We start from the raw sequence: 16,030 nt of genomic DNA on the forward strand, positions 1-16,030 counted from the left end.
TAAACTCGCAAATGGAACTTGGCATGAGGAAGTTTCAGTCAAAAGTACGTAACATAAACATTGATACATTGTCAATTTTTCCGCCCCCGTTTCTGGTATTCTGACATTTCCTTTCATCGATTTAAACAAAATAAAACCCGTTCCACAAACATCGATATGGAAATAGCTGGATTAAGAACGCCTGCCATGACTTACTTTCGTAAATTCCGACTGACACTGAAGAGTGTATAGTCCTATCACTTGTTGGAATGACGTCACTTGCACCAAAACCAAAGCGTTCTTTATGTTACCACCTAAATGTTATACAATCGGAAATGCAATCAAAATTGTTCAGATTTACGCACAGAGTATCCTGCCATTGCAACTTTTATTTAAACAATTGCTTGTTCAAAATTAAAATAAATTTGTTGAATTTGAAACTCATAATTAAATACAACATAACATATAAAGTATATGTTTTAACGTCAAGGAATTGATATAATGCATGACTTATCACATGTTTTTAACATTGTAAACTTAGATATCAAATAAATCAAAGATCCATAGCAATATTATACAGTCAGACTTCGTTAAATCGAACTACATGGGACTGTTTCAAAACTTTGAGATATCCAAATATTCAAGATATCGAGGGTAAAATACTTAAAAAATAAGTGGTTGGGACTTACAAATCACTTCGACATATATCCATTGCCTTCGAGATATCAGTGTTCGAGATATCGAACTTCAACTGTACATATAAGCTGTATTAGGATATTAGGCTTTATATCATACATGACTTATATCTAACATCATGGACTTGATGCTTAAGCATTAATCAATGTCATATAGTTCGATATCATACCTGACGTATCGTAGGTGTCAACATCGTGGACCTTCAGATGGTGGAGTTCTATAGGCTGCCTGTATACAACATAGAAACATCGGCAATCCAATTGTCCCAGATCGGACGGCTTCTAAAATGTGGTCATTCATAGAAAGATCAGAACTTTTATCCCATTAATAAAAAAGATACGTATTTCGGGAGGTTGGGAATGTTCCATCGTATTTTAGCTATTTCATACAAACCATCAATGTCTAAAGGTGTCTAAAGGTTTCATGAGTAAGATCTGCTCTGATGTAAGTGGACACCAATTACTCACCTTTCGCCCTCGCTTTGTTTTGGTAATAAGAATCATATCATCAAATAAAAACAGGTAAACATCAATGTTTTTCGTTGTTTCTGAAATATAGAAAAACATCAAATATATTCATATCATGGGCATCAGTAAAAGGAAAAAACGTATTAATACAGGGGGTTTCACTATAGGTGGAATATGAAATACATATGTACGATTTGCCACATGCATTACGTACGGACTAGAGTAAGTGGTCCTTCGTGTAAGAGGAGCCGATGAGGACAAGAGAGGAGCGAGGAGCAAGGTTGATACAAAAAAGATGCACGTAAGCACTGTCAAAATACAATTATCAGAGAATAAAACAGGAATAATACAATTCACTAATTGCAAGTTGTACATTGTATCTTTTATTGATAGGCAATTAGATTAAACGTTAACTGCACGTTTTTTTACTTGCAATTGATACTTTTTCGATAGAAAAAAGGAGATTAACTTATTTCTAATACTCAACCCAGAACTTCGAATGACAAGAAACAAATACCAGTGGAATGTCAAACAAACAATAACTATCATAATTACGTAAATACAAATGTTACATTTATAGAGGCAATTTACTATTTATCATGTCATTATTTCTATCACATGTTTATATACAAATTAACCGACAGACATTAAGGCCACACCTCTGGAATGTACGTCCTTGGGTCGAGATCAGTGACTGTTGGCCAGATAATCTGTTGCTGCAGTTCTTGTAATCGCTTTGTATTCCTCTCTCTTCTCATTTTATCATCTAGACACTCTGCAATGAACAACAAATAATATTTTCGCATGGACCTATAAATTGTTATTGAGTTCGGAAAATTGTCATATTATTTCAATGCAGGTTTTAAAACTGTTCAAGTCTTAGCATTTTTTGAAACCCAAATACTGGTATGTTTAAATATAAATACATACTTTGTCTTGTTTGTTTTATCCATAAAGAACATGACCGTATTTGACATGAACCAACAAGTGACATGTAACTTACGCAATGAAATTTCGACTTTTCCTATTGTCAAAGCCAATATGTTTTTGTCATAATCTGAGGATGTATATTTGCGAATGTTTGCAAGCAACAAAGGAAGTTTTGTACAGTGTTGCATGGGCGCGACTAAGAAATCATTTAACTGCAATCTCCGACATCGAGGATCTTGGGAGCACCACTAAAATATTAAGAAAAATATAAAATGGAAAATAAAGATAAAAAGATAGAGAAAATGCGTAAATCTTTACTGTATATATGTACCTTACCTTTTCAAACTCAACAAAGTTCTCGTTTTTTCTGAGTTTCTCCACATATTCCAGACATTTGGAGTAAGATATGCAATATGTGTGGTAGACATTCCCATCATCCGACAGTTTAGAAAACTAAAAGTATAAAGTAATCAATTTTTAATAATATACCTTTCATGAATTTCAAAACACCTGCTATGTACTGCTTTAAATATATCATTATTAACTAGACTGCATAAGTACTTTCAATGCATTGTATTAAGTACGTTACCTTATCTAACGCCTCTATCAGTGACGACGCCGGCCAGATTTCCTCGGATTTCATGTTCTTTAGTAAAACCGTTAATAGTTCTTTACAGAATGTATAGCTTACCTATGTAAACAAGAAAATGTGCGTCAGTGCTTATAGCAAGACCGTGAGTGTTTATTTTAAGATTAATATATCTTATTTTAAAAAAAATAGTATAGCTTACCTATGTAAACAAGAAAATGTGCGTCAGTGCTTATAGCAAGACCGTGAGTGTTTATTTTAAAATTAATATATCTTATTTTTTAAAAAAAATAGTTTTGTAAATGAATGTATGATTAGGTTTAGTTGTATTTTGGGAAACTCAACAATATTTCTGTTTATAGCCTTTAAGTCATATGAATTTTTTAATTAAAACTCTTTAAAACCTACAATTATCAAAAAGGACAAACTGAACCAGCATCTAATTATATATGAACATAGACAGCAGTTACTTTTACTATTCTTACATAACACAACTCATCCAGATTACTGAAAATTTCGTTTGGCTCTGCAAACATCAAATACCCGTCAACTTGTAGCCTCTTCAAAGGTTCCATAAAGCACTAGAAAAAACAATCATTGAAACCTCAAAGAAAATAAATGACTCTGATCAAAGCAGTATCATTTTGATTTATCTTAGGCAAAGTTTTGATAACAAATATTTCATATGTCTTAGTTGCAGTTAGTTTTTCTCATCATAGGAACGACAAAACTTACATGTTTCAAGACCATCAAGTGGTCTATAAGAAAAACGCATTCACTGGTGAATAGTTCCCAGATAGCCTCCCGTCTTTTCCTCTCTGTGTCTGGAAGTTTAAGGGGTTTTTCGTCATTCTCTGTTCTGGCGATAAGGTCAGACCAATGGAATGACTACAATATATAAGGATAATTATTCTTTATTATCGAATTCAATGTCAAAGATACTCACATCCATATTGATCAAATTCAATTGTTTTAACAATAAAAACAATGATTATATTTCAAAAACCATGAACGAGAATAATACACATTTCCAACGAATTTAATCAAATAAAGCCACAAAGTTAAAAAACTATATATACTCTTTTACATTTGAAACATTCTTTTGCGTAGTGTATATGACTCGAAATAAAAAAAAAACACTTTCTGATGAAAACTAAGAAATCTGATACACTATCCATAATTTCCATGATTGAATAAACTTATTTAAAATTCTAAAGCCATCTTTTATGAATATAAGAGAGATTGGTTTGAAAGAACTAATATCTATGCCCTTAGAACTTTATAAGAAAATTTTACTTTATTTAAAGTTTTCACGAAATCAAACATGAACTAGAAAAGGAATGCATAGAATATCGATGCTAATAATACCATTTTATTTATAGAATGTGGCATATTTCACTACAACAAATAACCAGTGTGTAAATCTGTAAAAAATGGTTGAATGTAAAAACAAAAAGTACAGCAAATTTTATTATTAATGTCTTATACATGTACTTCTTACATAAAGTGGTATAGTTGATTAATCAACGACATTTGTGTCAAACTTGGGAAAAATACAGTTTGGGACCATGAGTTGCGCTATTTAATAAGCAAAATAAGTTTTTAAAGTTATTAATGATACACTGTAAAAATATAGAAGATTTTAAAAATTACTAGTAGTAAAACATTTCATTTTAATGCTTTGTGCCTTTACGATGGTTGAATCTTTGGTTTTCGTATTTTATTGCATTAGTTATTCTGACGCATATTGTTGTCAATATTTTTATCATGTGCTACTTGTGTCTAAAATATTTTCTTTCTGTTTCATCTCATGATCCTTCATTTAAACAACCATCCAAAATGATACCTAAAACAGAGACAAGCTTTTAGCAAGCTAAAAGACTGTATGCTGAACAATTCAATTTTTTGATTTACATTTCAAAGTTTTGTCGCCATTCCAGTCATTAAAGGGTGCATAACATGTTATCATGACGTAAAGAATTCTGACTGTTAGATCCACTAGAACTAAAATTAACCGCAAAATTAATGTTCGATCCATACGTGTTGGCGAAATCTTCTCAAATTAAAGAACTAAAATTAACCGCCTGTATTCTTGTCTTTCCGTCAAACGAGTTTTCATTTAAGAGTTATGCCAACTTTCCATATGATTTAATCTAATGAAGAGCGATATACATGTAACAGATTAAAAGGTCTGTCTTTTAGATAACTAAGCAGGCATTGATTTTGTTTTAAAAGAAAAGTAAGACAAAACACATTCTCAAAAGTAGGTTTTCAAATAACAAAGAATGACAAAAAATATCTAGGATGAAAGAGTGAGTGTGTGAGAGGTGAAAACGTGATTACATAGTATGAACTGTACGATTTTTGCTTACAAGAAAAAACGTTTATTAGAATTTTGTGTAAATGCAAAGCATTAAAACCAACAAATAACCTTTCCCCGAGATCTCTTTTAATAAGTTTTGTTTGATGACCCAAAAACAGTGTTTAGGGTGCCTGATCTTTTATTGTTAAAGTAAAACATTACAAACACTTAAGTTTTTAATGTATTTAATGGTTGCATCTACTACTTAAAGCAATGAAAGAAACCACTGAATAAACCAGGTTTAAAAAATTTCTTGCTCAAATCAAACATTTTGAACACTTCATATTGTAAAATGGTTAATCTAAAGGGAAAGCTATAACTTTCCCTTTGAAATAATTTATTCATGATACCCCAGCTCTAAAATAATACAATACCTTATATCCTGATAGATCGTTGTCTGAGAACTTTGATGGTGTGAGAGTAGCTAGGGCTTCGCTTAGTTTAGTGATTTCATCCTTGCTTCGAGTTCGAATCTGATATAGAATAATAAAGTAGTCATAAATAATTATGAAGTTTAAAATATATGTATATCCATTATTGAATACCGGGCATGTTTAAATTTATACTTGTCGATATAACAAGACGTATGCTCATCTAACTGAGAAAGGTTTTACTCACAAGTTTGTTAAACGAAAAAGGAAATGTCTGTTTTCCTCTTCTATACTCTGCTGAAAAATATATTTGAAACTTTTTAACCCAGTACAATATTTTCAAAAATGCTAGTATATACTTTAAAGTCAGATAAAGCTAACTTTCAGACAAGGTTAAAACCATTTACAAAATAACTTTCACTCACCATTTGTTCCGGAGTCCGAGTTTACATCATGTTTGTAAAAATCGGCGATTGTGTTTCTTTTGACAAGTTTCTTTCTCCGATCCCTCAAAGCTCTGTCCACTTGGTAAGTAGTGGTTTCCAGATCGACAGAATCACGGCGTTTCAGAGCTATCATTCCCCTAAAAGAAAACAGGTTTGAATGGCACTCTGTCAACCAGCTGCGCTTTGACATACCGGGGAAATGGGTCGTTGTCACTTTGATACCATGGTTACCAAGAAAAAAAAGTGAAGAAGAACCTCACAGATCTTTCTCTTTGCAGCAAAGTAGTGAATAAATAAATCATTCCTTTCTTTTTCTTTCTTGAACAATTTTAAAATGCATCTGCCTCGTTGCAGTATACCGAGAGAGAAAAGCTGATATTTTGTGGACGATCTTGATACAGCAAGCTAAAACGGTCGATCCTTTCCATGCGACAAAATAACATATTTGGGTGAAAATAGATCATATTATTGCATGCTTAGTAAGCATGTTGTTTTTTCCTTTCAATTAATTTGCTAAAAATGTGGTAATTGATATTATTATTTGGATGGTTTTTTTATCGGTCAAAGGAATTGATCGGTGCACGGATAGAAATTGCTCGGTCAAAGAGTTCATGATTTCCTAGATGTTGTAAAGTGCGATATATGATCCAGATGCTAAAAAATTAATCTAAATTGTTCTTTTTGTCACAAGTAGGTGACAACACATTTTTATTGACTCTAGGAATCTAAAAACCATTTACCTCCTTCACAATTTAAAGGCAGCCCCTTTTATTTCAAATACTGGCATATTTCAATGAAAAAATAAAATATGTGAATTTTCCATTAAGACATGCATCGCAAGATCATTTAGTTTAATCCTCAGTGCAATCAAATGTTTAAAAACATTAATTATGCTTTGAAAATTTAATTATGTGTAGACGTAATGGATTTATTTTCATTTTTTTTAAGGTGATCCATTACCATAAGGTGTTCCAGTAGTGGCAGGCTTTTTGATATCCAAATAAGATTTCATAAATATTTCTTGTTTATGCCTAAATAATCAAATTTGAACCAATAACCTGTAATCATGGCCTACCTGCAGATAAGTAGTGCTTCATATCTTATCATTATCGCCATTGTTTGGAATAGAACAAATCAATAAATATATATATTTTGCTAACAAGACTCTTTTCCGAAATCAATTCAATTTTGTGCAAAGTTCATTTCCAAAATATCCTTAACATCAAACGGTCACTGGTGATATTCCGCCGACCTTAAGAATTAACATAGAGATGTTCTACCTGATTTTACTTCAGAGTAATTCGCAAATCCTTATATCCGTTATGACAGCAAACCGTTGCATTGCGCGTCCGTTGTTTACTTTCCTTGGCTGACTGTCTATTATGACGTCACCTTGTTTTGGAGTCGCGAAGAGTTATTTACGTCATCGTTTACGAATCAACAAACCAGAGGCGTTTTTTGAAATAGAGGGAGTGTTCTCTAGATATTATTCCTAGCCAGTCAAAATCAAAAAATGTTGACCGGTCAATATTTTTCGGACGAGCTAATATTACAATTATTGACTATTCGTCTATAAAGAGTTATTTAGTGAGAATATACTACTGAATATATATATATATATATATATATATATATATATATATATATATATATATATATATATATGCGCAAGTTGCATCTGTTCAAGAAAACGAATGTTTTATGTTTTGCTTTTATAAAGAACTGAATGAAATCACGAATAATCTTTCAAATTTCAAAGTCAATTTTTTTTTCGAGATATCAAATAAAGCAAATACGAATGTCATCGAAAAACAATATTCTTTTTTAAATCTTACACTGAATCCCAAATATCGGTTGGTTATGATTTAGGATCTAGGTCGAAAACGAATACCATAAATCACTAATTTTAAAACACACTCAAGCTCTACGTTTTCAATTAAATATTGTTTAATTTCTTTATAAAAACAAAGTTATCTTTTTAACTTGGCATTGATTATTTGTGAACGATAATTGTAATGCTTCTCCAGAACGGAAAAAAATATAATTCACACGATACTCAATAGAATAGACTATTTTTAAATAACATTTATATACTAATTAAATAATTGATGCATCGCTAAAACAAAGGCAAGTTTGTAACAAAATTAATAGAATGTTTCTAAAGACTGTTATAATGAAGTAATTATTTGAATCTTTATTGAGCCAAAATTAAAACATTCTTAATTGCAATAAATGGGTACAGTCAAAAGTATTATACATGTAGCTTGATTTGACATACTAAGGAAAACTTTTGATACATGTTTAGTAACAAATCTTAGAAAACTGAATTATTCATCTTTTTGTGGCAGCTGCATAGATCCGTGATCAGATAATACAATCATAAGTTAAACGGAGTTGGATCAATAGGCGACTTACAGTATATCATTAGGAAATCGGATACAAGGATTTGCAATGACGTCATTAGGTTAGTTTTAACCATCGACGGAGGGGAAATGTAGCATGGCATACATACATAATTGACAATTTATCTTTGACAGGGATAGTTTTCTTGGTTAAGAAAATGGCGTAAACTAAAATTAACTGGACCTTAAAATGAAGAAAATGTTTGACACCTAAATGTATAAATACATTAAACTTGGTCTGATAAAAAATAAGACAAGCAGTTCCTTGTCTGGAAACTACAATTTAAAGGAAATAATATTTATACTCGTCTAATTAAAATATCTTGAGCTGGTTGTAAAAATATGTCATTAAAGAAAGTTCACCTGTATACGAGTTCTTTCCACAACTTGATTTAAGTACATACATGTATGTATCTACAATTTATAATACAATGACTTATATAAAAATCAGACCATGACTTCAGCGTCTGAAAATTAAACAATCGACATATATTTATATTTTTTTAAAGAGAACATTTATTTTCTTAAATGTTCGACACTTAATATTAATTAAGGATATCAATGAACTCTGGTGGTAACATACTTTTTTAAAGTATAAAAGTAATATATTTGCCTTTGATATTAGATAATTATTACAATTAATCAAATTTCCATCTTATATTTATTGTATGTAGAAAATGAACTTACTTAAGCAGATCTGGTTCTTCAAAAGAATTGGAAGGCGTCAGGTCTGGAGACTGGCATCTCAGGTTGCCCACATTCTGAGCGAAAACAACAAGTCTATCGATCTTGTGGCAATAATTATATTGGATTTAAATTCATCTTTATTACTTACAAAGCACGCACTGTTCAGCCAAAATGTATCGATAGTTAATCTTATTTACCGTTATAGAAAGAACTTACTTGTGATTGTATTGGATTGGACATTTTAAAAACTGTTTTTAACAGGCGTTTCATGCATTTCTTTTTTTACATAGATAAATTAAGTAATCTATAATATTATAAGATTACTTTTTAGTCTACTATTGTAAAACTGTTAAAAAAGGAATAGTCATCTATTATCATAATTATATATCTTGCAAAACAAGTTTGTTAACGGTTCTGCCCTTAAAAATAACCTTTACTATTAAGAGAATTTTTTCAAAATAATAAAAAAATAGTGCGATGATCTATAACGATAAAATGCTAACCTATTTATTCTGACCCATATAATACCCCCAAAAGCTGAATATAAAATATAAAAACATCAACTGTTCAAAAGATCTTATTGATCTCTTGCACTGTGGTCCATGGTGAAAATATCCAATTTGATTTGATAGCTCCCGTTGGAATGAAATAGACAATAAATGTGACCTATGAGAAATAACAAAACCGTTACTCATATCACCACGTCCTAAGCAACGTTTTACACCTCTTTTTGTTAGGGTGCACCGACCTTATATCTTTGTAAGAGCACAACACGCCTGCCTTATAAACTTTTTATTAGAAAGAGACATCAATATTTTGTAATCTACCAACAAAAGTAATACATCTGCAGCCAAATCAATCAAAAGAATTATTTGAAAGTTTGGGTTAAACAGAACTTTGAATCCAATAGATCTCTTTAAAATGTCTTTTGTTTTAAACCCAAGGTGACATACAACAACCCTAAATTAATACACATATGTAATTAAAAATATATTCAGTAACTATAATAAAATTGCGATTTGTGTAATTGCGTATCGTTTTTATTGCAGTCATTTTTATAACATGTATAAAATACGTATAAAAAAGTTATTAATATCTTGGTTTTCACCAATAATTGTTTTTCAATGATATCGGAAATGTATATTTTTAGATCCTAAACCTAGAATATCGTATATCTTTTATTATGAGACCTCCGATTCCATTTAACAGAGAGAAATCCCCACGTCACATTTTCAAGAACTCCTCACGAATCTTCCTACGCAATCGGAGACAACACCGACGATTGATGTTTCCAACGGCAAGGTAAAAATCCAAAAATAATCGATTGTCTGACTATCTTGCCTAAAAAAATGGCAACATAAATCATTCGAGTTGATAAAAAAGAATTTGTTAAACCAATCTTAAATTATTGTTTAACAAATCTACAAGGTAATAGAAATAATTTTTTTTTTTAAATTATCAATTGAAATGTATAAGTGTTTTTAACTGATCCAAGAAACCAATTTTTATTACCTGTAAAACAATGTCTTCTTCGAACTAATAACCGCTTTAAAAGTGGATTATAAACCATACGACAAAATGTAGTATGCACATATCATATCTTCGAATATTATTTTTGCATTCTTCCAAACGTTATTCAGTATATTGACTGCTTTCTAAGAAACCATAAAATAGTGAGATTCTATGCATAGACCTCTGAGGGAAAATCCTTGAGTTAATCCTATTACATCTTTTTGCGTATATGGCATTTATATTCTCTGCCTACAAATGCCAGATTTGTAATTTGTAAGCATACAGATTGTCAGACGGATCCCGTCTTCGTTCATGAAGCAAGTCTTATATCAATCTTCGAAGACAATGTCTTGAAAACAATGTAATCATTAGCGGTCGATGTTCCATCTCTCGGGACTTTCTTACATTTTGCCAAATGATTATCATTAAACACACTTACAGAAGACATCGGTCTTTCAAAAAAAACCACACGACATGAGACTAATTGTCTTTAAGAACGCTGGACGGTCGTGGTCATTTTAAAGCTATATTGATCTCCTTCAAACAAAGAGCTTTGTATGAAGATAAGGGAACTGTTCAAATGTTAAAGCTAAAATACTTAGATTTTTTCTTTACATAAAAAAATGTAAGGCCAAAACGATCATATTCAAAAGTTTACGTTTGATCTTAAGGCTAATTTGTTGACCATCCAGTCTCCTTTAATATTGGAGGCGTTGAGCCCTTGTTCCATTAGATGATATTAACAAACTAATAAGTGAAGAGTTTATATGAAGTTTGATTGAGTTGAACTACTGAACATCGATACACAAATCGTACTAATTGCTGAAGTGAATATGTTTTTGAAGATTATTTATTACCTTGATTTGCTAAAAAGTAAAACTGCTTCTTCAATATTCATAGCTCACGATACTGAATCGATAATTCATACTCTTAAAAGAAATCAATTATAACAAAAACCAGGTATTTATTTGTTTTGTTTTAGCATTAAAAAGCATCTGTGTCTTAAGAAAGATGATGAGCACATTTCTTGTAAAAAGCTGTGAAAAGCTGTGACAATCTTTTTTTCTTACAATGGTTGTGTCAAAATTGTTCTAGATTTCACAACATTAAAAGACAGGAAATATTAGTCCTTACCCGATTTTAGTCCACCTCTTTCCCTCCTCGTACTTTTCCAAAAAAAAAACTTTCACGACAGTTGTCTTAAAAAACCTTTTACGCCAGCAGTCTCAGTAACATTTAAGAACATCAAGATCATTCTAACCTGTGCGTCGTAAATGGCCGGCCGTCTTTCCCGCCGAAGCTGTGTTGGGGAGGGAGACTCCGGGTCGCTGTCAGAGGAAGCCGAGGTCAGGCTCGATGAACTAAGTCGGTGTTCCAGCTGAAGCGAAAAGTACAAGAATTCCAAGTACAGATATAGGCGTCATATAGACATTGACTTTTACAGTTTCCAGGTCAATGGTATACACAATTATATTCACCCAATATTCGATTTCAGATAAGAAACTAGCTCACAATTACCAGGCTTTACAATGATAGGATACGTGCAGCTGAGTTTCTGATTCAGCGTTCTATGTATTGTATTGCCATGAATAATTCACCAGTTGATTTTGGTATTTTAACTCTATCATTGCAAACCTTCATATCAATACAATAATTTGATATCTTCTCTTTATAAAAGACTTAATAAGATCCAACGTTTAATGAAAAAAAATCTGAAACAAATATAATTTCTTTTGTGTCATTGCTCAAACGCTTAAATAAGACTGTCGTTGTGTGCGTTGTAAGAATCAGATAAAATATTCATAAAGTTTAAGTCACAATGTTATCGAACATTATCGATGCCAAGTCGACTATCTTTGAAAATTCTTCGGTAAAGAAAGAGATGTGATAATATAATTATACCGTAATTTGTGGTTCCCTAGGGGTATTTCAGACAGCCTTGTCGGCTTACATCCAATTACATAGCCGTGGAAGAAAGGTACGAATACAACGTGACAAACTACATCTGACTAAGGGATATGGGGAGCTAATTTTTGCTGATATATCTATAAGTCTTTGTATGAGGCTTAGATATTAAAAAATTGTTTGCTAATATTGTATATAAGTTAAAGTCATCATCGAAAAGGATCGCCATTTCCTCACTTTGATGGCTACATCAGCATGATTTTTTAAAACAAATTTAAATAATTGATCATCAATTTATAAAAACCCATAGTATTATCAATTAGATAGTTTTGTAAATAAAAGGTTGCCCAAATGACACAATTATCATCAAAATATAAATTTACGATCATGATATGACAATTATACAGATCCAACAATCAAATTTGAATTAAAAAAAACTCATCCATTTAACATTGAAGTTATATAACTGACCAGCTCTAAAACAATGTAAAACTTAAGGTGGCTCATTACACCTTGAAATATTTTCTCAAATCAGCAGAAAATTACTTGATAAAGATAGATATCATGATGGATAAGAGGTTTTTCAGTCCAATAGGCAAAAAAAAATGTGCAATTTTGGATGAAAAATTACATTTTTGAAAATTTAATTCCGTAAACATGAACAAAAGCTCCAACTCATGATCTGCGGTTCAGAAGCCCAATACTTTAACCACTGAGCTACGACGTTATACAACGTAACCGAGCGATATATATATATATATATATATATATATATATATATATATATATATATATATATATATAAACAGTTTGACAAAACGTTTAAATCGCCGTCTTATGACGTAGTGTTTAAGTCCAGGTGTAGTAAGGTACCTTAAAGAACTTTAAAAAAGACTTTGAGCTGTATGTTCTAAACTGCTGCTACAATGCGTGATCATTTTCTCCTCTTCAATGCTTAATATAAACAAATGCATGCATTTTGTGTTATCAGGATATTAAGAAATCATTTTGTACTTTTTTCATAATATCGCACTTCCATTACCGTGCAAATAAAGAATAAATAGCTTAAAAATGAACAAAACGAATATGTTATAATATACGTCTATCAAAAACCAAACTGAGTTTACAATGGACAAAATATAGAGTTTCTATATTCTTCTTTTCTTTCGTAGGACAGTGATCGATAAGTAATTTTCTCTGAGATTTTCATTTTCCGCCGTCATAAATCTCATTAATTACTTTACTAGCTTGGAAACACATGCTAATTTTCCAAATTTATCATGCTTTTAACGTAATAGAGTCAAATAAAATTGTTGCAGTTGTTCTTTTTAGTACTTAATTAGCCTCAAAATTACCTAACATAATGTCGTTTGACGACTTTAATGTTGAAATGTCAAAAGAAATATATCAACCTAATTGGTATTCAATAAGTTAGAATATAGTTTGTAGCTATTCCTTGACTTGCTGCATCATATTAGCCATTCCAACCACTTTAAAAATATCATTATATCCTTTAAAGGGGAATGGTCACGATTTTGGTCAATTTCTATTGTTTTGTTTTTATTCGTTACAATGCTTTAAGAATGCATTTCTAATGATCATATAAAATTTGAGAGTCAGTCGTAGAGTTATAAGTAAGATACAGGGCTCACAATACTCTGTCATGTAAACAAGGCTCGTGCCCTGTTTTTGTTTACATAAGTTCAATATACCAGTAAAAATCGTTTTCAAGCTAGATGTTCTATCTTTTTATTTATTTTAAGCATAGACAAATAGTTCCTAACGTTTAACACATTTATATTAGGTCTAAAAATGTAATTTTCACTCCAACATTCAAAATGTAAACAAAAGCTTTCAATTGATTACATAGTAAAAAATAGTAAGCTCTGTAACTCGCTTTTAACTCAACAAATGGCATTCAAATTTTGGATGTCTATTTAAAATATCTTACTGCAACACTATAAACATTAAAATCGGGAAAATAATGTTTGATCAAAATCATGACAACGCCCTTATATTTGTTTATCAATAGTTATAAGTTATTATTAATAGTATAAGTTATTATTAATAAACACTATACTTTTATCAGCTATCGTATATTTGGACTTTACTTTATTGTGGGTGTATTTTTTACGTGGATATTGCTAAATTAGGTTATTACGATAAAAAGAGCGTCCAAAGGCGTTGACGGTCGCACTGTTTCAGCATTGCTTAGGATTTATGTAGAAGGGAATTTTAATACTTACATGATTGTGCAAAATAACTAGTAACTGATCGATAGTAGATGTTGCTCAAAAACAAGATTCAAGAGATGAAGAAAGATGAAAATAAACGTGTTTGTTTTATTCTGTTTTTCCAAAATTTCGGATTCCACTTCATAATTAAAGAATAGAGAATCATGATTTACGTTACTTAGATAACCTCGCCAGCAGGTTACTTAAAGTCTCAGTCTGTATTTTCATTGACAAGATGTAGAGAATAGGATCGACCTTTGTACTAAAAAAAACCCACTTAATATGTACATGTATGTTACATGAGCAAATGATTGTACAATTGTATTAAACCATAAAAATATCGATCTAAGGGCAACAACTTTGCTTTTGTGATAAAAATGTCTGTGTGTGCCACTGTAAACTCAGAATTTAAAGTATCACAGTTTGAATGTTGAAGTGAAAATTACAGTTTTAGACCAAAAATAACGTGTTAAACGTTAGGAACTGTTTGTTTATGCTTAAAATAAATAAGAAGATAGACAAAACAGTTTGAAAAAGATTTTTTACTGGTATATTGAACTTATGTAAACTAAAACAGGGCACGAGCCTTGTTTACATGACAGAGTATTGTGAGCCCTGTATCTTACTAATAACTTTAATGTTCTCCATTACTTCATACTATAGCAATGATCATACAATTACTGTTAGAAACGTTTATTCTTAATAATAATAATTAAATGTTAAACTTCAAAATATGTTGCAGAAAATACATTAAAATTTACCATAAAAATTAGTAAAACAAACTCTGTTTAGATTATTTTCTTCTATGTGGTGTGTTTTTATGCAAACAACGAATGATGATTCATACAACAGTTATATTTTTTGCGGCCCATTTGACGTTTGCGTCAATAGGATATCTTGGTTAAGTTCATGTAGAAACAAGTTATAGAGTAAGGAACTCTTCCTTTTTATAAACAAAACTATGAAACTATCCAGATTTGCATACTTATGGGTATATGAGTACAAGTTTAGTTTTAAAGAGTTTTAAAGGTCTATCTTTTCTTACAGTTCTTAACGAATAACAAAAATTGTCTTGTTTGTCCGTTCTATATTTGTCATAGATTTGGTAATTCCTTACTTATCATTTGAATACAATATTTTTCTCTGTTAATTAAGCCAAAATAAACACTAAAAAGTGTTTATCTTGTCTCTTATTGACATATGGGATGATTAAACAAGAAAAAAATTCCCTTGGTTCATATGACGTACTTACATTTAATGTATTTTGTACTTCGTATGAAGTATGGTATTTTTGGATATTTAAGCTGTAATTTAGACACGTGAAAAGTCCACCTGCATATTAATCCATCTTATTTGTTAACGCATAATATGTAAAAGTTGTTCGTTTACGTCAATTGCAAATAATCAATTGCCATTCTCAACTCCTTATTTTCATTATATGTTTCAATAT

The 16,030-nt window shown here is 30.8% G+C and overlaps 1 protein-coding gene across 4 annotated transcripts in view; it reads right to left on the reverse strand.

Annotated features, from left to right (window-relative positions):
• The window catches only part of LOC128157662 (pleckstrin homology domain-containing family G member 7-like), a 29,021-nt gene that overhangs the window by 919 nt on the left and 12,072 nt on the right, over positions 1-16,030 (reverse strand). For 2 of the 4 annotated variants that reach the window (XM_052820233.1, XM_052820232.1), the window contains 15 exons: positions 11,703-11,819; positions 8,930-9,003; positions 5,820-5,977; positions 5,642-5,691; positions 5,398-5,496; positions 3,397-3,549; positions 3,147-3,242; positions 2,662-2,763; positions 2,409-2,525; positions 2,146-2,320; positions 1,802-1,917; positions 1,357-1,450; positions 1,143-1,222; positions 845-956; positions 196-293 (listed from right to left, as the gene is read on the reverse strand). In XM_052820233.1, the coding sequence (XP_052676193.1) occupies positions 196-293; positions 845-956; positions 1,143-1,222; positions 1,357-1,450; positions 1,802-1,917; positions 2,146-2,320; positions 2,409-2,525; positions 2,662-2,763; positions 3,147-3,242; positions 3,397-3,549; positions 5,398-5,496; positions 5,642-5,691; positions 5,820-5,977; positions 8,930-9,003; positions 11,703-11,819 (1,641 nt within the window). Of the gene's footprint in view, positions 1-195; positions 294-844; positions 957-1,142; positions 1,223-1,356; positions 1,451-1,801; positions 1,918-2,145; positions 2,321-2,408; positions 2,526-2,661; positions 2,764-3,146; positions 3,243-3,396; positions 3,550-5,397; positions 5,497-5,641; positions 5,692-5,819; positions 5,978-8,929; positions 9,004-11,575; positions 11,820-16,030 lie in introns of those variants that run through there. The other 2 variants (XM_052820234.1, XM_052820235.1) reach the window with 2 other exon arrangements.

This window comes from Crassostrea angulata, chromosome 8, assembly GCF_025612915.1.
Source record: "Crassostrea angulata isolate pt1a10 chromosome 8, ASM2561291v2, whole genome shotgun sequence".
In the NCBI taxonomy this organism is placed as follows: domain Eukaryota; kingdom Metazoa; phylum Mollusca; class Bivalvia; order Ostreida; family Ostreidae; genus Magallana; species Magallana angulata.